This window comes from Pezoporus wallicus, unplaced genomic scaffold (assembly GCF_028554395.1).
Source record: "Pezoporus wallicus isolate ANWC-B61680 ecotype Strahan unplaced genomic scaffold, APGP_CSIRO_Pwel_v1 contig_7553, whole genome shotgun sequence".
NCBI lineage: Eukaryota > Metazoa > Chordata > Aves > Psittaciformes > Psittacidae > Pezoporus > Pezoporus wallicus.
The window spans coordinates 206,952-231,166 of record NW_026635101.1 but is presented as its reverse complement, the minus strand read 5'-3'; the positions used below and the strand labels follow the sequence as shown (position 1 = coordinate 231,166).

Sequence of the window (24,215 nt, the reverse complement as noted above, 5' to 3'; positions counted from 1 at the left end):
GAGAGGCGGGAGCGGCGGTACCACTGCTGCTGGAGGGGACGCAGGCGGTGCCATTGCAGGGGAGGCGGGGAACAGCAGCCAGTCCCCGCAGCCCGGGCGGCCGCCCCGCCGCGATGCCAGGTGATGGGCCGTGGTTGGGGGCTGAGCCCTCGGCAGCCCGCTGCGGCTGCCATGGAGGTGCCCTGGGTGCTGGTGGCTGCCGCTCTGCTCCTGCTGTTGCCCTGTGAGTACCCCCGGGAGGGACAGCCAGGCAGGGAGTGAAGGGCGAGTGTGGTGGGTGGGATGTGCAGGGAACACGGTGCCCCCCTGACGCCTGTCCCTACAGCTGGCAGGGCTGCTGGGCCGCTGCCCACCCTGGCCCCACCGCTGAGCATGGAGGTGGCCGGGCAGCACCGGCGGCTGGTGGTCTGCGTGGTGAGCGAGCTGACCCCTGGCTCCGGCCATGCCGTCTGGATCTCCGGTGGGAATGGCAGCATCCTGCAGTCATTTTCCTACGGGGCCTCCCAGGAGGACGGTGGAACCATCTGCACTGTCTCCCTCCTCCCTGATGACCTCCCAGCTGAGGGGGATCTCGCCTGCCATGTGGGGCCCACCACGACCTCCCCGGCCCAGAGCTCCAGCCCCATCCCCATCACGGGTATGCCCCCCCCCCCCCGATACCCCATCTGCTTGCCTTGGTGCTGCTGCCCAGCACCATGGTGCCCTCCAAGGATGCGGGATCCAGGAGCAGGTGTGAGGCCCCACAAGCCAACGTTGCTGCTTCAGCGAAGAGGCACAGGAAGGGGTTTGTGGTGGGCCCTGCCTCACACCTGGTGCCTCCCCAGCTGCTCTCTCATCCCCCAGGCAATGAAGAGGTGGCAGAGCTGTGTCCCAGCAACATGGCTGGTGAGTCTCCAGTCCATGTAATGGTGTGGATGTCTGTTGTCACAGAGGAAACCCATTGGGCTATTGGCAGGGACCCAGCTGGGATCATGGGGTGGTCAGGGTGGGTCCCCATAGTGTGGTGGGGCTAGGGAAGAGGGGGTGAAGCTCTTAGTGAGGAGGAAGGAGAAAGTGGCTCAGAGGGACAGCGTGAGGGTGTCACAAGGTGTCTTAGGGAGTTGTGAGGGTGGGCAAAAGCCCATGACAAGCCCTGGGGAGGCTGCTGGGCCTGAAGTCTTGGGGACACTGGCCCCACTGCAGCCCTGGAGGGGATGTTGAGGGGCAGCAGTGTGCCTGTGGGAGGCATCACCCTGCCCCTTCCATTGCAGTGCCGCTGCTCCACGCCTCAACAGCCCTGCTCGTGGCCGTGCGGGTGGTGCTGCTTAAGGTCGCGCTCTCCAGTGCCCTCTTCACCTCCGTTCTCCTTGCCCAGAGCTGAGAGGTGAGTGCTGGGTTGGCCTTTGGAGCACCCCCAGTCGGGGGAGGAAGGGCCCCCGTGTTCTGGGGGGGAACCATGGGGCTGGGGAAGAGAAAGGGGCTGCCGTGGTGCTGCGGGTGGCGGGGACCGTAGCGACACCGCCGCCAGCCACGTGGAGCCCGGCGGCGCGTCTACGGCGGCCGGGAGGGCCCCGCTCTGTGCGCGCTCGGCTTGGCGCCCGGAATGGCGGGACGGGATTGGCCGGTCCGACGGACCCAGCAGCAAGTGCTCCTGGCACACATGGTGTGATGGGAAGAGGGGTGACCTCGAGGCCAGAGGAGCTGCATGAAGGAGCACTTGTCCCACCTCAGAAATGGCTGCAGTCACCTCCAGCCCCTAGCGCCTGCAGAGAAAGGGAAGTGCAAGAGGTGCACACAGGGCATCCATTATGTGGTGGCAGCCTGCAGAAGCTACCTCGCAGTCTTCCTTCCTTCTCTATTCACATCACGGCCTGGGAGAAGATCTGGCAGCTGGCTGCTGGTGACTGTTCCTGCTGGGATTCGGGCCTTCTCCCAAAGCAGGACTGGAAGAAGAGGCAGCTCCTGGCAAACAGGAGTCCGCAGCATAGGACAAAGGTTTCTCCAGCCTCCTGGGAGCCCAGCTTTGGGGAACGAAGAACCACAACATGCCTGGCTTCCATCCCTCCACATTTCCACTTGTAAATCACCAGGATATTTCTCTTCTGATTTCTGTTTCTATGGCTCTGTTTGACTCTGGTACAGAAGAAATAAAACTTTTGTTCTTTTTAATGTTGTGTAAAAGAAAATCTGCTCTATGTTTCAAAGCTGTTGGTGCTGTGGTCTCAGCTGCAGGCAGTGCCACAGGCAGTGTGGATGGACCTGACCCCCCCTGCAGTCCTGTGTCCATCTCTGGGGGCAACAACACAAGAGGGATGTGGAGCTGTTGGAGCATGTCCAGAGGAGGCCATGGAGATGCTGCAACTGCTGGAGCAGCTCTGCTATGGAGCCAGGCTGGGAGAGCTGGGCTGGTTCAGCCTGGAGAAGAGAAGGCTCCTGAAGGGGAGACCTCAGAGCAGCTCCAGTGCCTAAAGGGGTGACAAGAAATCTGGAGAGGAGCTTTTGACAAGGGCCTGTAGGGACAGGACAAGGGGGAATGGCTTTAACCTGCCAGAGGGGAGACTGAGATGAGCTCTTAGGCAGAAGCTCTTCCCTGTGAGGGTGCTGATGCCCTGGCACAGGGTGCCCAGAGAAGCTGTGGCTGTCCCATTCCTGGCAGTGTTCAAGGTCAGGTTGGATGGGGCTTGGAGCAACCTGGTCTAGTGGAAGGTGTCCCTTTCCCACAGCAGGGGCCTTGGAACCGGATGAGCTTTAAGGTCCCTTCCAACCCAAACCAGTCTGGGATTCTGAGACAGCCCTTTGTTTGGTGACACAGTCCATAGCCACCATCTTGTCCTGCTGCTTGGTCCCCAACACTGCCCTTATGACCCCAAGGCGCTAGGAGAACTGTTACAGGATGGGATACCCTGGTGTCATGAGGAGGAGCTGAGGCTTATGTTGCCAAAAGACCCCGTCCTCTTCCAGGAGGAAGGGAGCAGCTTTTAGTGCAAAGGCTTTGATGGCTGAGCAGTGGAGCTGTTTGGCAACCAGCAGGCAGAATGGGCTCTGCCTTCCAGTTGTGCCATAGCTTACACCATTCAGGTGCTCCTGCTTCAGTGGAGCTCCAGTGGAATTGGTTGGGCCATTCCCAGTTATTTATTCCAGTGGCTGAGGCTTCTTTCTGCTCATAGTGGCTTCAGTGTGCCTGACTCCCGTGCTTGTTTCTGCTGCTGTGTCACACTCCAAACCCCTCCTAACCCCTGCTTTCCTTCCCACAGTGTGCAAGTACGTGGCAGTGGAGCTGAAATCTGCTTTCGAGGAGACCGGCAAGACCAAGGAAGTGATTGACACCAAGTACGGCTTCCTGGACGGGAAGGGCGCTGCCGTCAAGTACACACAGTCGTAAGTGAGAGCAGGATGGGGGTTCTCCTGCAGTCACTGCTGCAGAAGGCAGAGCAGGGGCTTGGGCAGCCTGTGGAGGGGCTGAGGAAGCTAAACTGTGCCAGGCTATGGGGAGCTCCCCATCACCTGTGCCGTGCTTGGTTCTGGGGGGCTGTGCTGAGCCCGAGCCCTCCCTCCTCTCCATGCAGGGACATCCGGTTAATCGAGGTGACAGAGAACATCTGCAAGCGGCTCTTGGATTACAACCTGCACAAGGAGCGGAGCGGCAGCAACAGGTTTGCAAAGGTGAGGGCTGTGCTCCAGTCCCCAGTAGTCCCCTTGCCTGCCGGGTGCTGCACTGGGGCTCCTTCCCATCCCCTGGCAGTGCCTGGCATGCAGTGCTGTGCTCCCCCCAGGTGAGGTGTGGGTGCTGCACAGGGGGAGCCAGGGGCTGTCATGCCCTGCCTGTGTCTTCCTGTTGGTTTGGGGACTGGGTTTGCAGATGGGGACTCCCTCCTGGCAACGCTGATGCCCCAGGACCCTGATTTTGGCAGGTCTGCAGGGAATTGTTGGGGTTTCTGTGGATGAGCAGGTTTGCTGTATTGCTCAGGTGTTTCTGGTCGAGGCAAGTAGTGCCATGATAAGGACAGTATCTTCAATTGGGTTGTAAAGCACGGCTTGAAGGGCTGTTGTGTTAGCTTCTGCGCAGCCCTGCCATCTGCCCATGAGAGGAATGATGTGATTCTGACTCAGCCTATGGTTAGTAGAAATAGGTTGTTTACAGTGGTTGATTTTAGTTACAGCTACAAGGAAAAAGACATTGTCGTGTATGGTTCTGATGCTGTGTCTCATGTTGCAAACAGTGCAATGAGGAGGAATAATGAGTATTACTGGTCTATTTTGAAGCTAAGTGGGATTTTGAAATGTATGATGAATTGTCATCCTCGGTGGGAGGCGATGCTTTCTGACTCCAAGTGCATAAGTAGTGCTATTGGTACTAGGCTGGTTAGAAAGGCTGCTCTAACAGCGAGAGTGGTGGTAGCTGGAGAGGTTTGGAAGTGTCTTGGTAGCAGGGGGAGGAGTCTTGGTGTGAGAATAATTGTTAGTGTAAGGAGTGCAGAGATGTTAAGGAGCACTGTGGTTTCCATCACTTTTACTCGGGAGGGAGTGATGGGAGGAGCGAGGTTTGACCAAGCACCGCTGCTCCTCCAGGGCATGTCAGAGACCTTCGAGACCCTGCACAACCTGGTGCACAAGGGCGTCAAGGTGGTGATGGACATCCCCTATGAGCTGTGGAACGAGACCTCCGCCGAGGTGGCTGACCTCAAAAAGCAGGTACCTGGCTCAGTGGGATTGACCCTCGGCAGCCACCGTTGGCCTTGAGGGTCTGGGAATGGGGGTGTCACCAGGCCCTGCTTCCTTGGTCCTGCCGTGGTGGCACGTGGCTGGAGCCAGGTTCTTCTCTGCGCTAGTGCGATGTGCTGGTGGAGGAGTACGAAGACGTGATCGAGGACTGGTACAGGCACCACCAGGCAGAGGACCTTTCCCAGTTCCTTTGTGCCAACCACGTGTTGAAAGGGAAGGACACAAGTAAGTCCTGCCTGGTGCCCTGGGCAGCACAGGGCTGCTAGGGGGAGGGCAGGGGAACCCCGCTAGGGCACGGGGATCCCCGCTACTCCCTCAGCGCCCCCCCCTCCTCTTCTTCCCAGGCTGCCTGGCAGAGAAGTGGACTGGCAAGAAGGGCGACTTGGCAAGCGTGGGGGAGAGGCAGGGCACCGGTTCGGTGTTGCGGGATGGTGGACAGCGTGTACCGGACGCGGTCGCTGGGGGTTGCGGCGGAGGGGCTGCCGGACCAGTACGCGGATGGGCGGGCGGCCCGCGTGTGGCAGCTGTACATCGGGGACACGCGGGGCCGCACGGCCGAGTACCGCAGCTGGCTCCTGGCGCTGCTCCGGCAGCACCGCTGCCGCTCCGTCCTCGACGTGGCCTGCGGCACCGGGTGAGGCTCCGCGCCCGCCCGCTCGCCGCACAAGTCCCCGCTCCCGCGGGCCCCTCCGGTGCCCCCGCTGACAGCCGTGTTCCCAGGGTGGACTCCATCATGCTGCTGGAGGAGGGCTTCCAGGTGACCAGCGTCGACGCCAGCGACAAGATGCTCAAGTACGCGCTGAAGGAGCGCTGGGAGCGGCGCAAGGAGGAGCCCTTCGACCGATGGGGTGCGGGGGCCGGGGGGGGGTGGCCGGGAGGGGCGTGCGGACACCAACACCCACCCCGGCGCTGGGCGCCCGGAGCCCTTCCCGCGGCTGCCCCGGGTGCCGCTGCCCGGGTGGCCTCCCTGCAGGGACGGGCAGGGCCCTGCCGGTGCTGCCTGCTCAGCAAGCACAGGCCATGGCCCTCACCTGCCCGCTGGCCCCAGGCCAGGTCCAGTACCCACAGGGCCCAAGGAAGGGGTGGGTGATGCTGGGGTAGGGTTTGGGGTGCAGGGGAGGCTGTCGGTTAGGTGGGGGGTGTCCCTGTCCCCCTCAGCTGCTCCCCTGTGCTGCAGTCATTGAGGAGGCCAACTGGCTGACACTGGAGAAAGACCTAGAGAAGCCCGGGGATGGGTTTGATGCAGTCATCTGCCTGGGGAATTCCTTTGCTCACCTGCCTGATTTCAAAGGTGAGTTTTTTTTGGGGGGGGGGGGATGGACCTGTGCACATCTGAGAGCGTGCCCTAACTCATGCCATGAGTGGGGCAGGGGGTTACGCACAGTGGAGCTGCTGTGTCATGGCTGAGAACATGCCTCAGTTCATGGCACAAGTGGGGCCATTGGGTCCTATCTGTGTGCATCTCTTGTCACATCTCTGGCAAGGCTGGAGGCACACCCAGACTCGTGCCACGAGCAGGGTGGTGGGTTCCCCATACGCTCTGTCCCAGTGAGGCTGAGAACGTGCCTGAGCTCATAGCATGGGGTGGGGCTGTGCCTGCCCCAAGCTGAGACTGGAAAGGGGAAGAGGGGGGCAAGATGAACCCCCATGGACTGTGCCATGGGGTGCAACCAGTGCCTGAGGATGCCACGGTTTCCTCTCCAGGGGACCAGAGCGACCACAAGCTGGCCCTGCGGAACATCGCCAGCATGGTGCGGCCCGGGGGTGTCCTGGTCATTGACCACCGCAACTACGACCACATCCTGGCCACAGGCTGCGCGCCACCGGGCAAGAACATCTACTACAAGGTGAGTGCCTGATGGACCCTGGCCCGTCCCTCTCCCCTCCACCCAACCCCAGCGCTGAGGCAAGGCCAAGGAGAAGGGCTGTGCCCAGGGAGCCACCACACAGCCATCCTCCTGCGGTCCCCAGAGCGACTTAACTAAGGACATCACCACCTCGGTGCTGCTGGTGAACAACAAGGCTCACATGGTGACCCTGGACTACACAGTGCAGGTCCCCCCCACTGAGGTGGGGGCATCCCCAGAGCTGAGGTGAGAGGGGTTGCTCGTGGCGTGGGCTGGCTGGCACCGTGTCCTGCTGGCCCCACACCTCACTGGCACTGCCTCCCCGCAGCAAGTTCCGGCTCTCGTACTACCCGCACCGGCTGGAGGCCTTCACAGCCCTGCTGAAAGGTGCCTTCCAGGGCAAGTGCCAGCACAGCGTCCTGGGCGACTTCCAGCCCTACACGCCGGGGCAGGCCCACGTCCCCTGCTACTTCATCCACGTCGTGAAGAAGACGGCCTGAGTGGGCCACCGAGATGGGACCGTGGTGGGCTGAGAGCTGCCAGCAGCTCTGGGGACAAGCACGGGGCCGGGGACACTGCCGAGAGCCACCGGGGAGCCCCCTCCCCTTCATTAAGAACACTCGTGACAGCGACTGGAGCCTGTGGTCTGTGTGGTCAGGGGACGGGGTGAGGGGACGGCCACAGCCTCGTCAGGACCCCCAGGGGAAGAAGCAGCCAGCCTGGGGCAGCATGAGGTGGGTGCAGGCACAGCTTCAGCCCAAGCCCCAGCTGCAGGGGCCAGTGATGCCTGTGGTGTGGGGTTTGGGGCTCCCGGGTGTGTGTGGTTGCTCATCTCCACTGAGCACAGCTAATGGGTGCAACTGGTTTTCTCCCTTTGCACTCCCAAAACCAGGCTCTGACCCATTCCCTTGACACTCTCACTACACACACACACCCCCCCCCCCCAAGGGAGAGGAGGCTCTGCACACCCCAGCCTGCTTTTGCTGCGGCTGCAGCTCCCTCCTGCCCGCCCTGGGGAAGAGGTGGTGGCCAGGTCTAGCAGCGCGTTGTGGTCAGGGACAGCTCTGCCTCAACACGCTCAGGTGCCGGAGCAGCAGGGCGCTGGGTCCTCATGCACGGAACACCTGGAGAACCAGTCCTGCGGGGTGGGGAGGTGGTCCTGGACAGCCATGCTCGGCGCAGGGATGCGGCTGCTGCAGCCTTGGTGTATGCAGCAGTGGTAAAACCTCGCTGTAACAACCCCGGGGCCGGGGTTTAAGGTAGAGCTGCCCCCAAGCCCCACCAGCAGCTGCAGGGATGCTGCAGGGGCAGCTGCTGGCCAGCGTGGCTGCACACACGGCACAGGAACAGTGATGTGGCACATGCGGGCTGCGGGAGGAGGTGGGACAGGGCTGCTAAAGGGGTCTGGCTCCCAGCACAAGCCAGTGCAGCTCCAGCCAAGGGGTATTTCCAAGGCCAGAACCCTCCCTCTCCAGTGATGTTTCTTCCTAGTACCCAGCGGGAATTTTGCTTGCTGCCGTTTGCCCCCATGTCTGCTCTCACCCAGCACCTCCGAGAAGAGCTGGGCTACCCGAGAGGATGCTCAGCTCCTGGATTAGAAAACCCACTTCCTCAGCCTCTCCCCACCTCCCGTGGGCTCCAGGCATTCCGGGGGCTGGCCCCAGCCTGGTTTGCAGCCGTGCTCCCCTCGACCTGCAGGACAGTGGCTCCTCTACAACACCCAATAAGCCCAGGGGCTCAAGGGACCTTCCCAGACCCACAGACCCCACCAGCAAGCAAAGACCTAAGGCCTGAGGCCAGGCGATGAACACCCAGTGCCAAACCGCTGTATTTATTGAGAGCCCGTGCTGAGGCCAGGCCAGCTGCCGCAGCAGTGTCCTGTGCCCTGCTGCCCTCCAGCCAGCACCCCTCACTGGGGGCTGACACCCCAACAAGCAACTCCCTCCAGTCCCGCTCCTGCTGCCAAACCAGGCGCAGTTTGGGCTTTGCTCCCTCACCAATGCTGTCACCCGTGAGACACTCCTGTAGTGCCCACAACCATGAGACTGAGCTTCCACCCTGGGGGGGAATGGCCCTAGAGTGCTCCCAGCAGCCACACAGTGCTCTGAGAGGCAAGGGACTGCTGCAGAGCCCCTATTTCCAATCAAGCTCCAAAGAAGGGGCCCAGGATCCACCAGAGAAAGGCAGGCAGGTGCCTGTGCCCGCTCCCTAGCACCCCTTCACACGCTGTGCCCATCACTCCAGTCCCAGCTCTGCTGAGCATCAGCAGGCAGCAAACTTCTGCTGGATGAGTCTGTACCTGAGCAGCTCCTGCTCAGAGACAGACGGCTGCAACCTTGCAGCAGCCTGCAGGAAGTCATCCATGGTCAGGATCAGAGCAGAACTCTCAGTATCCAGCCCTGCGGGAGAGAGGACAGGAAGAGGCTGAGACAGGCATGGGGGTAAGACAGCAAGATCCAACAGCCCCCTCTCCAGCCAGCAGACTGGAAGGAAAACCTCCCCCTGAGGCCAAGGACTGGAGGTAATGATGATCCATCTGCCCCTCTGCTCCGCTCTGGTGAGACCCCCCCCCCCTCTGCAGTCCTGTGTCCATCTCTGGGGCAACAACACAAGAGGGACTTGGAGCTGTTGGAGCAAAACAAGAGGAGGCCATGGAGATGCTGCGAGGGCTGGAGCAGCTCTGCTCTGGAGCCAGGCTGAGAGAGCTGGGCTGGTTCAGCCTGGAGAAGAGAAGGCTCCTGAAGGGGAGACCTTAGAGCAGCTTCCAGTGCCTAAAGGGACCAACAAGAAAGCTGGAGAGGGGCTTCTGACGAGGGCCTGTAGGGACAGGACAAGGGGGAATGGCTTTAACCTGACAGAGGGGAGATTGAGATGAGACATTAGGAAGAAATTCTTCCCTGTGAGGGTGCTGAGGCCCTGGTACAGGGTGCCCAGAGAAGCTGTGGCTGCCCCATCCCTGGCAGTGTTCAAGGCCAGGTTGGATGGGGCTTGGAGCAACCTGGTCTAGTGGAAGGTGTCCTTGCCTGTGGCAGGGGTTGGAACTGGATGAGCTTTAAGGTCCCTTCCAAACGAGGCTGTAATTCTGTGACTAAACTGCTGCAGTAACCCAGAGCCAAGCATTCAGACACGGTCCCAAAGACATCGAGGCACAGCCCAGTTGCCAGCAGTGGTAACTGGTCCCTTCACCCCATGTGGGACAGGCAGGGGCCGGGCTCCCACCTTCCTCGATCCATTCCACCTTGCGTTTGACAGCGCACATCATGGCATCTGAGCACAGGGCATAGATGTCTGCTCCTGTCAGCTGAGCTGGGCATCTTTCTAGGACCGTGGTGAGATTCACAGAGGGATCCAGTTGAAACCTGCCACGAGAGAGAACTGCAGGTGTAAGAGCCACAGAACAAACACCCGACCAGGAAAGACACACGGGGCGGTTGGAACTGGATGATCCTGAGGTCCTTTCCAACCCAAACCATTCTATGATACAGCAGCCAGCATGACTGGGCCCCTTGTCCCGCAGCCTCTGCGTGCTCCAAAGAAATCAAAGGGGGTTGTGTTTGCTTTCTAAATGCAGTCACTTCCCGATGGAACACCCCTGCAGCAAGGTCCCGTGTCCTGCTAAGCAGGATCAAAGGCGACTTTGGGTTTTCACTCAGGAGACACCGAGTGCTCCACATGCCTGGGAACAGCCTACAGCCAGGGCTGGACACGAACGTGGTTAATGAGAGACTGTACGAGCCACTGTAACACCACAGCATCCTATCAGGGCCACGCTGCAGACAGTCAGCCTCCTACAGCACCAGCACGGTGCTGCAGGGCACGAAAGCCAGCACTGGGGTGAAGGGATGCTTACAGCCAGCCCAAGCTCTTGTCTCCTGTGAGCTCACCCTCAAAAGCAGCAGTGATCACAGCTATGCTATAGCTGTGGGGGATCCCACACCACCGGTGTTGGGAAAGGCACACAGAGCACAAGCTGGAGACCCCCGGGTATCACAGGAGGAAAGGCAATGAGATAAACGGAGCGGCCTTCACCCCTACACCTGCAAACAGTAGGAGACGTGATAGGGTGGCTCTTGCAGGAAGCAAATGGGAGCTTCCTGCCATGCTGCTGCACTGCAGTATCATCACGCTGTTGGGATCTGGCTGAGGTCCTCAACAAGAACTACCTGACAGGAGGATGGAGCCAGGAGGAGGCTGGGCTCTGCTCCCAAGGAACAAGGGATGGGACAAGAGGAAATGGCCTCAAGCTGCACCAAGGGAGGTTTAGACTGGATATTGGGAACAATTCCTTCCCCAAAGGGCAGTCAGGCATTGGAACAGGCTGCCCAGGGCAGTGCTGGAATCACCGTCCCTGGAAGTGTTCACAAACCGTGTAGACGAGGCCCTCAGTGCCATGGGTCAGTGGTGGCCTTGGCAGTGCTGGGGCACGGTTGGACTGGGTGACCTTGAAGGGCTTTTCCAACCCAGCTGGTTCTGTGATTCTGCATGTGCACGGTGGCTGGAGAACCCTGCCAACGCCTCCACTGACAGCCACCTCAGACATCTGATAGGAAACCCAGCCCCAGTTGTGCTTAGGAATCTGTCCCATTTTCTTCCCCTCCCTGCCGGCCAGTGCCTCAGGTGCTCTCCGGGGCTCAGACACGAAGCCAAGCTGGAGCACACCACACATGAACCCCAAAAGCAGGCTGTGACCCACTGTGGGTGGCAGGAGGCTGCTGCAAGAGCCCGGGGTTACTCACTTCCTGGTGACGGCGCTCAGCACCTGCAGCTGCGACTCCCGGTCTTCACTGATGCCCACGTAGACCAGTTTGTCAAACCTGCCAGCAGAGAGGAGAGACAGCTGAGAAGAGGCCAAGACCAACCTGCCCCTGGGGCACCAGGAACTGAAGGTGGCCCTGAAGCAGCTCCTTTTGCTCTCAAGTTCATGGATGATACAAAGCCTGGGAGGGGGGCAGCAGCTGGTGTGCTGGAAGGCAACGCTGCTCTTCAGAGGGACCGAGGCAGCTGGAGAAATGGGCTGACAGGAACCACATGAGGTCCAGCAACAGCACATACAAAGTCCTGTCCCGCCGTGGCAAGCCACAGGCACGAGGACCAGGCTGGGGGGGACCAATTGCTCCCACCAGTTTGATGCTACAGCAGGTCCCTTCTTGCCCTGCTGTGCTGCTGAGGCAGTAAGCAGAGCGGTGGGGGATGACAAGCAGAGGTATCTTGTGCTGCTGCTACAGCCATGGGCACTTGGCCTCCTCTTGGTGGCTTCGTATCCCCCACCAAGCCAGGCTCAGGGAGCTTTAGGAACAGTCTCTCTGGAGGGGACATGGTGGGGACACAGTCCAGCTCATTGCTGCCTGAGAAGCTCCAGGGAGCTACCTGGAGGCAGGATGGGATGCACCGTACCTGCCCGGCCGGAGCAGAGCTGCGTCCAGGAGGTCAGGCCTGTTGGTAGCTCCAATGACAAACACCTCTCTGGTGGAATGAAGGCCATCAAGCTCAGCCAGGAGCTGCGAGACAACTCTGCAGGGAGCAAGACGGGATGAACACAACTTCGGTAAGTCACCCACTGTCACCCTGGGGACACCCTGGCAGGGCAGTGATGCTGCTGAACAGTCCTCAGGGCAGTGAACAGCAGACCCAGCTCTGCAGGCACAGGGCTTAAGCTGGTCTGGCAGGACAGTACTTGAGTGCTGCACACACCTCCTGGAACAGGGATATCTCTACCAGGTCCTGGGATCACCTGAAGTGACCAACAGCACTATTCCCAGCCCCTTGCAGAGCTGCTGGTTTGTGTGTGAGAAGACAGGACACTGGGGATACATGGTGTCACTGGAAAACCCTGCAGAACCCCTCAAGGATGGAGAGGAGGACTGCATGGGGACTAATGGCTCAGCAGAAGAGGCCTGGGAGAAACAACCCCATTTCTGGATATGTGCACACTGTACATGCTTTGCTTCTAGAGGGGCAGCTGAAAGGTTTCCCACTGCAGGGAAACAGCAGCAAACAGGAGAGCACAACAGGGTGCAGAACATGTCCTTGGAGAGGCCAAAGGGAGCAGTTGGCAGCCACAGAAGCAGCTGGAAGAGACTTTGTCTGACCATATATTTGCACAACAAGCTTGGGCAATTGGGAATGTCCAGCAATGCAAACAGCAGTACTAACGTCCAGAGAGCAGACAGGCCATGCAGAGGGGTTGGAAGGGAGCAGGGAGGGGGGAAAAGTGGAGAAAGACACTCGGGATGGACTCTGCCTTACAGGGCAGCCCCATGTATCCCTCCAACTGAGGCAGGTACACACTCTGCCAAGGATGCACGGCGCTCACTCACCTGTCCATGACACCCCCCGAATCTCCACTCCTCCCACGACTGGGGGCCAGGGAATCCAGCTCATCAAAGAAGATGATGCAGGGGGCAGCTGCCCTGGCTCTGGCAAACACTGGGAGAAGACAGCAGGGAAGGTGAGAAAGTCCTGGAGGAGCAGTCAATGGCAACAGAACCTGCTACGCCCCCAGCAGGGAAGAGCTGTGGATGGAAACCAGCTGCCCACTGCCTCCCCATCCCCAACTGCTACTGACTGGAGGGTTCAGTGGGAGCAGTGACTGGCAGCACCCAGCACCATGGGCCCTGAGGCTCGGCTGTCTCTGCGGGGCTGCCATCCCATCAGGAACACCAGGGACAAGAGCAACAGGAGCAGAGAGAGCAGGAAAGCTGCAGCAAGGCAGGGAACAGACTGTAGAAGACTGCTGGGTTCGCACCCTTGCTGAGGGGTTTAAGCACTACCTCCTCCCCTCCAGCACCCCAGGAAAGCCCCATCCTCCCGCACGCAGGAGCAGGATGCATCTCCTCACCGTTACGCACGTTCTCCTCGCTCTGCCCGACGTACATGTTGATGAGCTCTGGCCCTTTCACACTGTGGGGCAGGGAGAAGAGGGAGCCAGTTAGAGGAAGCCTATCCTCTGCCAGGAGAAAGCCAGTCCCGCTGTGCGACGCCCCACTCTTCACCTAAGGAACGTCATGGTGCACGTGGTTGCCACAGCTTTTGCCAACAAGGTTTTCCCTGTCCCTGGAGGCCCGTAGAGCAGCAGCCCAGAGCGGCACAGACCCAGTGACAGCAGCTCCGGGTGCTCCAGGGGCAACTGGATAGTGTCCAGGATCTCCTTCTTCACCTCCTGGAGCCCGCCAACATCCTGCCAGGACACGGAGGGGATCTGCCAAGAGAGGGGTGGGTGGCCCTCTTGTCAGTGTGCCTGGGGAGCCCCTGCTCCAGCAGGGTACCAGCCATCAGCTTCTTGTGCCATCAGCTGTGGAATCCCCCTGCACTCCCTCTCGTGCTATCAGCACCCACATTTCCCCTCTCCTGAGCTAGGCAATGGGGAAAACAAACTGCCCGTGTCCCAGGTAAGCTGTGCTCACTGCGTGCTGCCTCATCCCCAAGCCTCTGTTGTACCTCTTAGTGCCTGTCAGCAAAAATACCCTGGGGAAAGTATCTGCCAGGGCTGCCTGCAGCCTTGTGGGGAGAGCCCTGCTGCAGGCAGGCCTTGGGACACATGGGGGAAGGCAAAAATAAGAAGGGGGGGGGGAATGAAACCCAGACCTATTGATTATGAGCTACTTGTGTTCAGGGCGCTTTGTCCCCGAGGGCAGTGAGACTGCAAGGGCTTCACACCAGAGTGACAAAGCCTGGGCTAGCAGGACCTCTGTCATGTGAAGGAGGATGTGAGAGACAGACACCCTGGAGGATGCTGTACAGAAAACCATCTGCTTTTGAAAGGGAGGGATGCAAGAACGAAGTCCACGAATGCTTGCAAGAAATAGATAGGATGGGGTCAACTGCAAACATGCAGGAGATCACTGAGAAGAGAGGAAAGACAGCCAGCTTGAGAGGGGGGAGTCCCACCACTTGCGCTGAGCACAACTGAGGATGCTGCTGCTCTGCTCCCGGCTTTAGAAATAGCAGGAATGCCACAGTCTGACACGACAGATCCCATGAGAGTCACAGCAGCTCTCCCGGGAACGTGCAGAGAAAGCAAAGCCCCGGCACTGTTCCCCCAGCTGCTGGCTGGGTGGGGAACAGGCGCCAGCACAAATGGGGAGCTTAAAAATAGGCTGGAGGAAAATTCCTTCCCCCCTCCTCAGCCAATTCGGCTCTCGTTCCTTCCCTGCTTGAGGTGATGCCATCTCGTGCTGTTCCTCCAGCTGTCCAGCAAGTCCACCAGGAAAATCAGGTCAGGCAAGATAAGGATTCCCAGCGGAAAAAAAGGGTTGAAAGCAAAAGGTCACAGGCCCTCATTCCTCAGTGCTGGTGAATGGGAGAGCTGCCTTCACCCCTGCGCTCCTGACTATACTGCCCTGCTAGAAAAAGCCTGTAAGAGCTGGAAAACTGCAACAGAGTCATTTTCAGGGAACATCATAAGCCTAGGCCATGCTGCAGCCACTGCCAGCAACTGGAGGACTCAAACTGGTTCTCTCCAGGAGGCTCAAGCTGTGCCTGCAAACAGATGTGTGACTAACCAGAAAATGCAAGCAGGGAATCAAGAGTTACATACGTTGAGAGCATCCAGGTCTGCTAAGAGCCTTCCTGAACCACAGCCAGTTACTAAGGAATAGATAAAGGACTGTAAAATGCAAACAGAATGAGCTCACGCTTACACACAGAGCTCGCTGCCCAGCGTGCTCTGGGGTTACTGTTGGCCTTACAGCAAACTTTGCAAACACGCCTCAAAGCAGAGCTCGTTTCAGTCTCTCAGTAATGGGATGAATGAATGAAGTCCCAGAGTAGCACCTGGATGATGACACCTTGCTAGGGCAGGACTGCAAGCGGGCAGTCAGGGAAGGCACCAGAACAACTCCTCCAAGGCCAGCATTTCCTGCCCTGTGCTGCCATTCGCACTCAAGGGCATGGGAAAGCTGTGATCATTTTGCTTGATCCCAACACCACGTTACCCAGCAAAAACAGCCTTCCCAAGTGCTCTTCCCCTGCGTGCTGAGCTGCCAGAGGCAGATCATGCTCCTCCCCAGAAGCTGCTTTTCTCTGACACTCCATGTCCCTTTCCCTAAGAACCCTGAAGTTCTTCAAATTGCCTGGCTGTCAGAAAAGCTCACCCCAGCTCAAGCAGTGGCCAAGGCCAAGGGATTAAGGATAAAGCTTCTCACACATGTGGGGAGCTCCCTCACCTGCTTGTGTCCCAGCCTCTCTGATCCATTGTGCCAGGTGGCTGGAGAGACCTGAGTGAGGCAGCCAGCCCACAGCTACTCAGCTGCACCCCTATGGCACTAGCCAATCCAGCAGTCTCCAACTAGAGACCACTGCCCAAATTCAAAGCCAAGAAGGTGAACAGCGCTACTGGGGGAAAGGCCAGGGTGGAACTGTTCCTCACTCAAGGCTGGGGGAATACATGGAAGGACACTGCAGGAAGTAACGTGCCAGAACACAGCCCCATCATCTGCTGAGGTCTGTGAAAGGTACCTCGAGCAATGGCTTTAACCTGACAGAGGGGAGATTGAGATGAGACATTAGGGAGAAATTCTTCCCTGTGAGGGTGCTGAGGCCCTGGTACAGGGTGCCCAGAGAAGCTGTGGCTGCCCCATCCCTGGCAGTGTTCAAGGCCAGGTTGGACGGGGCTGGAGCACCCTCCTCTAGTGGAAGGTGTCCCTGCCTGTGGCAGGAGGCTGGAACTGGATGAGCTTTAAGGTCTCTTCCAACCCAAACCAGTCTGGGATTCAGTGACAATACAGCTCTGGAGAACCAACCCTCATTCCTCTGCTCAACATCCTACCTTTGGGGCTCCCACTGCCTGGGAATGGGCATCATGCAGCTGGTCCAGCGCAACACTGAAATCCTCCTCGAGCACCGGGAACCCAGCAGTGCAGAAATCCCTCTCCACTTCCTCACTCAGTCCACCTGGAAAGCTGTCAGCAAAGAGAAGCGAAGTTATCAGGCTCTGCCCCTGTCATTATCAGACTGGCTGCAGGCCTTGCCCTCCCCTGCGTCCTGCCCTGTTGCCTGCTCTACCTCAAGGCCTGGATGCGGGTACAAGCAGCCCGGCTGCTGTGGGACAACAAGGCACAGAAATCTCCCAGCACAAAGCCCTGCGAATGCAGAAACAAACAGCATCAGTTCAGTCCCTGACCACAGCTCCACCTACGCCATAAAAGGTGTAGGGGGAAAGATTCCTTGCAGGAGCTTCTGTGCCCTGGTTAGAGGCTCCAGCTTTTTGCAGATGTCTGCAGACCAGTGTTATCCACTGTGGATAACAGATAGGGCTGTGGGAATTGCTCCCCTTCTCCATGGCCAGGTGGGGGAGGTCGGCCCAGCACCCCTGGCCTGCCCACCTCCACATGCTGCTGTGGTTTCACTCACGGCAGTCCTGCGGGCCAGCTTGGACAGGCTCACTTCCTTGCCCAGAGGCAGACTGGCAGTCAGCATGCTCAGCATCGACCTCCTCTGCTCTTCTGAAGGGGCTTCGATTTTCACCTCATGAAGGAAAGCAGTCTGCACATCTGCAGGAACATCCTGGGGCTTGCAGGTTGTGCCAATCACCAGGACAGGGTGGCTGTTCAGAGAAGGGGGACAGCCTCAGCTCTATGGAAGCTTCCCTCTTACATTGCCATCACATGAGTCCCTCCCCACTGGCTACCCTTTCCTCCAAGAAATGCATACATACTGGCCAAGCTGGCTTGCAGCCAGTCTCCTCTAGCTTGCCTTTGAACTGCTTTGTGAGCTCTAGCTCCAAGTAAAGGCCCTTCAAGTGACATCTTATTTCTTCACTTGATGTTTCCCTCCCTGAACCCTGGTACTTGTCATCAGCCTCAAGACTCCCCCAGGGTCCAGCTCCCTTCTGAGGTCCCCGTGACCCTTGCCATGCCTCATTCAACAACTCAGAAACCAGCTTCAGCCAACAGAGCTTCCCGATTCTCTCTGTCACTGAGCTGCAACAAGGGCCCTCTGAAGCAAACAAAGCAAACCTGGGAAAGACTCCACCAGATTAAAAACAAAACAGGGCACACTAGCAATCAGTTACCTTGCTGCAGCGGTGATTGCTGCCCTAGGAATGGCAGGAGCAAACAATCACCTCAGATACCCACAGCAAACATGCAGGGTGCATACCTCAGTGCTGGGTCTCTGTCCAGGAGCAGCTGCCTCAGCGTGGCAATGACCCTGGCATCCTCTCCTAGCCTGTCCCGGTCTCTGCCAAGCACCTCGATGTCTTTGAGCAGGAGCACACACGGCTGATACTGCTGGGCCTGGGTGAAGGCCAGCTGAACTTTCTCCTCTGTGGCTCCACTGGTGTCACTGCACAAACTAACACAATCGACCTGCGAGACACAACACACAACACACAGGCTGCAGCGGCTGCAACACAGGCAGCGGGGGATGCAGGACGACGTTTGCTTCCACGAAGCTTTCCATGGGCAATTCACAGCTGAAAGGAGATCGGAGGGGATTTTTCCCAGAGACACAGGATGTATTCAAAGTAGACACACTGAGGACTTTTTAGCATTGAAAAATGGCTGTTTGTTGTCCCTGAGGGGGGCAGGACGGTCTTGTCTGAAAAAGGTGAGGCCAAGGGACCTAAGAAGGTGATACAGTGGCTGTCATTGATCAGCAACCCAAGCTGGAAGGGATGGGAGAGCCATGGAAGAGGCCAAGACAGGGAGAACAAGGTGCCTTGGAGAAACAGTGCAAAAAGCAGAGAGGGAGACACTGTTCAACCCAGTGCTGCACAAGCACAAAGTGCAAGAGGAAGGTAGAAGGGAGGGGAGGGGAAGCTAGAGGTGGCTGGAGGCCCAGAGGCTGTTTGCAAAGCAAACGGTTGATGAAATCACCCCAAAGGGAGAAGAGTGGTGAGCCTTGAACAGCAGCCTGAACCCTGCTGGAAACAGGCAGTGCTGCCTCCTGGTGCTGCAAGGCCAAGGCAGGGAGAGGCAAACCATCTCTGGGATTCCTTGGCCTTATCCTCAGAAAGGGTAGCTTGGAGCAGGGAGAACGCCTCAAGAGCTGGCCTAAAGGGTAAGGATGGGGGCACAGAGCACAGGAACTCCTATTCCTACTAAAAACAGGAGTTAGGATTGTAGCAAGCAGATCCAAATGGCAGCAGTATCTGTATGCCAGTACAGAAGGGCGGTGAAAGGACAAAAAAGTGCTGATCATCATTACAATGTGGTGCTAGAACAGGCAGAGCAATCAGACAAAGGGAAGAGAAGGTGGAATGGCAATGTAAGCATTGCAGTAAGTGAGAAAAGAAGGGGAGAGTGCAAAAGCTGGGCTAGGACAATAAGACTGACAGCAAATACCTCTGGCTTCAGTACTAAGAGTGTTAGTCTTTAGAAGCAGCACGCAAGGCCAAAACCAGAGCTACAGCCTTGCTTATCACACTAAAACATGAGGCCATGTGCCACAGGGCTCCCAATCACATTCCATGCATGTATCTGAAGGCACGGTGAAGGCTCTGTGAGCTTGTACTAGATCCCAAGAGCTACAGCACATCTGCTGAAGAGCTCAGCACTTCTAAGGATTGTGCCCAGAAAAGGAGCTGCATGGCAGCTGGTCAAGCTTCCCCCTTGAGCCACTGTTCTGGCTTTACTTGGAAAGAAAAAAGCAGTTAAAGAGAACAATGTCAGCATCAATCGTAATCCATTCCAGAGCAAGCTGCTAAGCTCAGCACGCTCAATCTCCTTCTGCATTATGTGCACATGGGAGCAGGTTCTGGGGAGGCTCATGTCAGGGCTGCAGCAGGAGTGTTGGCATGGCTAACTTACAGAACATTTCCCCAATTCCTTGTATGTTGTGAATCCACTCACTAACTGACCAGAGGAGAAATTACCTTGAAGAGGTGGAGGTTGAGGCAGCTACACACAGCTCTAACAGCCATCAGCTTCCCACTGCCGCTCGGCCCCGAGAGGAGAACGCTGCTGGCCCCGCTCAGTGCGCTTGCCCTGTAACACGGAGGGAGTTCTCTCAGTGACCAGCAGGGTCCCAGCTCTCCTGAGGCTTTGCCAGAAGGAATTCTGACTCACCGATTGCCCAGGTGAGGCCGAAGAGCATCACAGAGCTGCTTCACAACATCGGAAAGTCCGGCGGGAGACAAACTGCTCCAGAACTCATGGTTGTTATAGGCTGGGGCAGATGGGACAGCGCTGGTTGTTGAGCCCACCTGTGAGAAGGGAAGACAGCACAAAGACAGGTATCAAGCGACAGAGTCTGCCCTGGAAATGCCATTTTCCAATGGCAGGAGACACAAGCCTCCAAAGGCACCTTTATCATCCATAGTGCAACTTCAGCCTCAGATCTCCCCGCTCTCCACTGACGTCTTACCAGATAGAGAGAAGTGTTCTGAGTGTCCACCAGGTAACCCTCAGACTGCTCGCCTTCCACCATGCCTAAAATCTTCCTCACTTTGAAGTAAAGCTCTGGCCACCTGAGAGAAAAATGAAGCCATCTAAATTGCTGGCTCTACATCCCGAAGGCAGGAACAATACACTTGTCAGCAAGACAGCTGAAAAGACCAGGTAACAAAAGATACCCTTGCCCCCTCTGCCCCCTCCCAGGACCCACATGGATCCTTTACAGACCCGGCTGTGCTGTCTGGCCAGACAGCAACAGGACTGCCAACAGCTCCTGCTGGTGGCTTCAGCCTACAAGTACGTCTGTATTGCATCTAAGAGCTCAGGACATTCTCTTTTCTCTCCTTCACTACAACTCCACATTCACCTGCAGTGTATAAAATCTAACGGCAGAGTCCTTGAGGGTCCAGACTGGGACTCACCCAAATACCACGAGAGCCTTACAAGAATTCTGCCCTGGACACACTGCTATCCCATTGGAGAGATCAAGGGATCTGCAGAGGTTTCCTCCAGGGTTTTCTCCATCCTCTGAATGGAGCACCACTTGCACACCCATACAGTTCCAAGCTCTTTAGGTCCCATAAGCTCTGCTGGTTTCTCTGGCTTGCTACATGGCTAACATAGAATGGAAACTTCCACAAACAGAAGACTTGTGCCTCCTATGGTCCTGCCTCCCTTCGAGAAAGAGCCTAGGAAACACTCATTGGAGTAGTGCTATGAACTATTATATTTCAAAGCACGCAGTGGAGCTGAGCAGCTGCTGGTGTATCCTGCAGGAACAACTCAAGGCAGTTCTTTGCATCGCACCCCTCAGCTGCCTGTGGCAGTTCCCTCAGCTATAGCATTCCCATTGCCACCACCCAAATCCTTCTGCAAGCAGCCCTCCTCTGACATTTGTTTGGCCCAGGGCTGCTGCAAAGCCACCTGAGCCAACCCAGGCAGGCAGAATTGATGGCCAGACGGCAAGTTAACCTAACATGAAATGGGAGGGCCGATATTCACACTTCATGTTTGTCACACGCTGACAAGCCCAACTTCCTCTTGGCTTTCTTGAAGTGGCACTGGCTGTCCCAAGGCCACCCCTCCCTCTTCATTCCTTTTCCCCCATCAGTTTCTCTGTTTTTCCCTTTCCTCCCTCCATGACTATCTGAGTGAGCTAACAGAGGCTTCCCTCTTGGCTGCAGCTCCCCACAATCCAATAAAAACCTTCCCCTCTTCCCCCTAAAGTGAAGGGCAGATAAACTCTGAACTCCAGGGACAGATCAGAATGGAATGAATGTCTTGTTTCAAGAGCCTCAACGACAGAACAATGCCTTTTCTTCTGCAGTACCCATGTAATAGAGCCACAGTTTGTTGCCACCTACCTTAGGAATTTGTCTGCATTTACTTCTAGAAACTCAGCACAGCCAAACGTTGGAACACACAGGATGTCCCCCTCCTGGACAAGCCTACAAAAAAAACAGGGATATTCAGCAGTGAAAGAGGCTCCTACCCCATATACCATAAACTTCTCTGAGCAGAGTCTCTTACTTTCTAACCTGTTCTCGACTATGCAGCTGGGCTTGTAGAGTAACCAGAGCTAAAAACCACTACATTATCTGCAAGCGAAGACTTTAAATCTTAAAGCATTAGCAAGTTTTCATAGACTCAGACTGGTTTGGGTTGGAAGGGACCTTAAAGCTCATCCAGTTCCAATCCCCTGCCATGGGCAGGGACACCTTCCACTTAGAGCAGGTGGCTCCAAGCCCCTGTGTCCAACCTGACCTTGAACACTGCCAGGGATGGGGCAGCCACAGCTTCTCTGGGCACCCTCACAGGGAAGAATTTCTTCCTAATGTCTCCTCTCAATCTCCCCTCTGTCAGGTTAAAGCCATTCCCCCTTGCCCTGTCCCTACAGGCCCTTGTCCAAAGCCCCTCTCCATCCTTCTCGCACCCCTTCAGGCACTAGAGGACACGCGTGCCCCGCCGCAGCTCACCGGGGTGTTCTGAAGTGCTTGTAGAGGACGCGGTCGTACCCTCCTCGGGCGCTGTACGCGGGCGAGCAGACGATCTGCAGGTGCAGCTCCTTGGCGAAGGGCGGCACGGCCAGCACGGACCGGCTGCCCGCCCCGTCGGGGGCGCTGCACCTTTCGTACCTCTGCGGAGGGGAAAGGCCGCACGGTGAGAGCCCGCTGCCGTGCCCCGGCCCCGCACGTCCTGCGTGTGTGTGTCCCGGCAGAGGCTCACCCTTAGGCGGAGCTGCGCGGCGGCACTGGGGTCGCAGCCCATGTTGAAGGCCAGCGCGGGGGCCATCAGCGCGGCGCCGTCACCCGGCCGGCGGCGGGCGGCCCGCGGGTACTCCCATGGCGGCGGGCGGGCCAGCAGCGCCGCCAAGTGCTCGCGGGCCGCGCCCTCGGCTCCCACCCGCACCCACTCGCCCTGGAAGAGGCCGAGCGCCAGCAGCCCGCGCCGGCTCACCCACACCTCCGCGCCGCCGCCGCCGCCGTTGCCGCAGCCTCCCGGGGCCGCCCGCAGCCGCGCAACCGCCGCAGCCCCACCGGGCCCGGCGGCGGCGAACCGGGACACGAGGGGCGGCGCGGCGGGGCACCGGCAGGGGGCGCCGGGGGGCTCCCGCAGCGCCGGGGCGAGCGCGGTGCGCGTGGCGTTGCCCAGCAACCCCTGCAGCGCCGGCCGGGCCTCCAGCACCAGCGGGCCCGGCCCCGACCCCGGGCCCGGCCCCGGCAGCGCCTCGCCCCGCCGCGCCAGCACCGCTCCCCGCCCCGCCGCCCGCCCCGCCGCCGCCGCCGCGCCCCCCAGCAGCACCCAGGCCAGCGCCGGCGGGTGCCGCACCGGCCACACCGCCACCGGGCGCCCGGCCGCCAGCCCCAGCCGCCGCAGCACGGCCCCGCGCAGCCACAGCTCGGCGCCGCGCCGCCCGCCCGCCTCCACCGCCACGGCGCTCAGCAGCACGGGCTGCGCCCCGCCGCGCCCCGCCGGCCGCACCGCCAGCACCAGCCCGCCGCCCCGACCGCGCAGCGCCGCGCACAGCGCCGGCGGAGCCAGCAGCAGCGCAGTCACCGGAGCCAGCTCCGCCGGCGGCGCGTCCAGCGGCCGCAGCACCGCCACCGCCATCGAGCCGCGGGGGCGGAGCGGCTCCGAGGCCTCACGGACACGGAGCAGGCGCCGAGCGGCAGCCGCACGGCTCCGCCCCGCGCCAGGCAGCGCCTGCCCCGCCGCAGCGGCACCGCGGGGCCAGGTCTGGGCAATGCCCGCTCCGAGTGCCCCTGCTCCGGGGATTGCCCGTCCGGCGCTGCGGAGCCTTGGGCAGTCGCTGCCGTCCACCAGCACCTCCTTCAGGGAGCCCTCTGGAGCGGTGCGCGGCTGTGAGTGCAGCAGCAGCGACGCAGCTGGGCGCCAGCACTCCCGGCTGTACCCCACGGGTGCCTCTTGGCTCACGGAGAGTGCCACGGCTGTGGAGGGTCGGGATGGAGCCAGAAAGGCGAGCGAGGCCTTTGCTGCCCCGCGCCGGCAGCACAGGGAGTAAGGGGGGAATGGCAGGTACCCAGAGCAGAGCCAGTGCCAACGCGGTGAGGTTTTGCGGGCTGGACACGTGTACTTGGTTTGTAAGAGTGTGGTTGTGCCGGTGCTGTGCTGAGCTGTTAACTGCTCACTAACAGCAGCTGAACTCCTTTAACTGCCTAGCTCTTGTAGTCCCTGAGCATAAGAAACTGAAGGGAAACTGATGCTGCTGGAGCCTTAGGCTGCAACACCCTGTACTTGGTTCTGTAAACAAAAGGCACAAGGCTAATGCGTACTGGAAGGTAGAGGAGATGCATTCTTAGCAAGGAGCAACAACCAGAGAGAGAAGAAGGTATTTACAGCCCACCTCAAGCCCTTGAAAGAACTCGGTGATGGACCAGCAGACCCCAGACCAAAATTCCCCATGGAACCATGAGATATGTGCAAGGTGTGTGAGCAGTGCCTGATGGCCAGTGCGTAAGTAAGGTATAAAGACCTATGAGTAAGGGTATAATGCCCCAGGGATGTCTGCGTTCTGGGTCCCATCCCATAGGCACCCGCACCCACCTGTATTCCTGAGCCAGTCAGTTATTAAATTACTGTTCTAGCAACCTCTTGTGTGAAACCCAGGGCAAAGAATCTTCTTTAACAATAACCTTGGAAATGAGCAGGCTGGAGCAAGCTGGAGCCTCTGATCAATGCCTGTGCCCTGTGCTGCAACCCAGCTTGCTCTGGGGAAGGGGCTGCTCCTTTACCAAGTGCCTGCTGGTGATCCAAGAAGCAATTAATGGAAAACAGACCCCCATGGGACTCTTTCATTCGGGGGTCTAGGTTC

At 58.7% G+C, this 24,215-nt stretch overlaps 4 protein-coding genes across 4 annotated transcripts in view; 2 read left to right on the top strand and 2 right to left on the bottom strand.

Annotated features, from left to right (window-relative positions):
- The window catches only part of MEA1 (male-enhanced antigen 1), a 215,945-nt gene that overhangs the window by 72,544 nt on the left and 119,186 nt on the right, over positions 1–24,215 (bottom strand). The gene's annotated exons all lie outside the window — the stretch shown is intronic.
- On the top strand, positions 24–5,128 carry CNPY3 (canopy FGF signaling regulator 3; the record flags this gene model as incomplete). Its single annotated transcript, XM_057402568.1, has 8 exons — positions 24–223; positions 326–637; positions 844–885; positions 3,234–3,357; positions 3,546–3,642; positions 4,549–4,671; positions 4,809–4,926; positions 5,046–5,128. Coding segments are annotated over exons 1-8 (999 nt in total), but the record flags the coding sequence as incomplete, so codon positions are not given.
- On the top strand, positions 5,130–7,174 carry GNMT (glycine N-methyltransferase). Its single transcript, XM_057402946.1, has 6 exons — positions 5,130–5,335; positions 5,422–5,549; positions 5,879–5,992; positions 6,406–6,548; positions 6,673–6,794; positions 6,877–7,174. The coding sequence occupies exons 1-6, from the start codon at positions 5,130–5,132 to the stop codon at positions 7,046–7,048; spliced, it is 885 nt and encodes a 294-aa protein (XP_057258929.1). The 3' UTR covers positions 7,049–7,174.
- Positions 8,720–22,993, bottom strand: PEX6 (peroxisomal biogenesis factor 6). Its single transcript, XM_057402784.1, has 17 exons — positions 22,109–22,993; positions 21,859–22,019; positions 21,247–21,330; positions 19,854–19,956; positions 19,556–19,692; positions 19,363–19,474; positions 17,646–17,854; positions 16,899–17,091; positions 16,551–16,627; positions 16,315–16,447; positions 13,541–13,746; positions 13,387–13,448; positions 12,866–12,974; positions 11,943–12,059; positions 11,285–11,362; positions 9,768–9,907; positions 8,720–8,947 (listed from the first exon to the last, which is right to left on the bottom strand). Exons 1-17 carry the CDS (start codon positions 22,991–22,993, stop codon positions 8,811–8,813), a joined length of 2,943 nt encoding a protein of 980 aa, XP_057258767.1. The 3' UTR covers positions 8,720–8,810.

Coding starts and splice junctions, on each gene's coding strand:
- GNMT (XM_057402946.1), top strand. CDS start 5,130: ATGGTGGACAGCGTGTACCGGACGCGGTCGCTGGGGGTTGCGGCGGAG. Junction 5,336..5,421: donor GACGTGGCCTGCGGCACCGG/GTGAGGCTCCGC, acceptor CCGTGTTCCCAG/GGTGGACTCCATCATGCTGC. Junction 6,549..6,672: donor GCAAGAACATCTACTACAAG/GTGAGTGCCTGA, acceptor TGCGGTCCCCAG/AGCGACTTAACTAAGGACAT.
- PEX6 (XM_057402784.1), bottom strand. CDS start 22,993: ATGGCGGTGGCGGTGCTGCGGCCGCTGGACGCGCCGCCGGCGGAGCTG. Junction 17,855..19,362: donor TCAACCTCCACCTCTTCAAG/GTAATTTCTCCT, acceptor TGTGTCTCGCAG/GTCGATTGTGTTAGTTTGTG. Junction 9,908..11,284: donor CTGAGCGCCGTCACCAGGAA/GTGAGTAACCCC, acceptor CTCTCGTGGCAG/GTTTCAACTGGATCCCTCTG.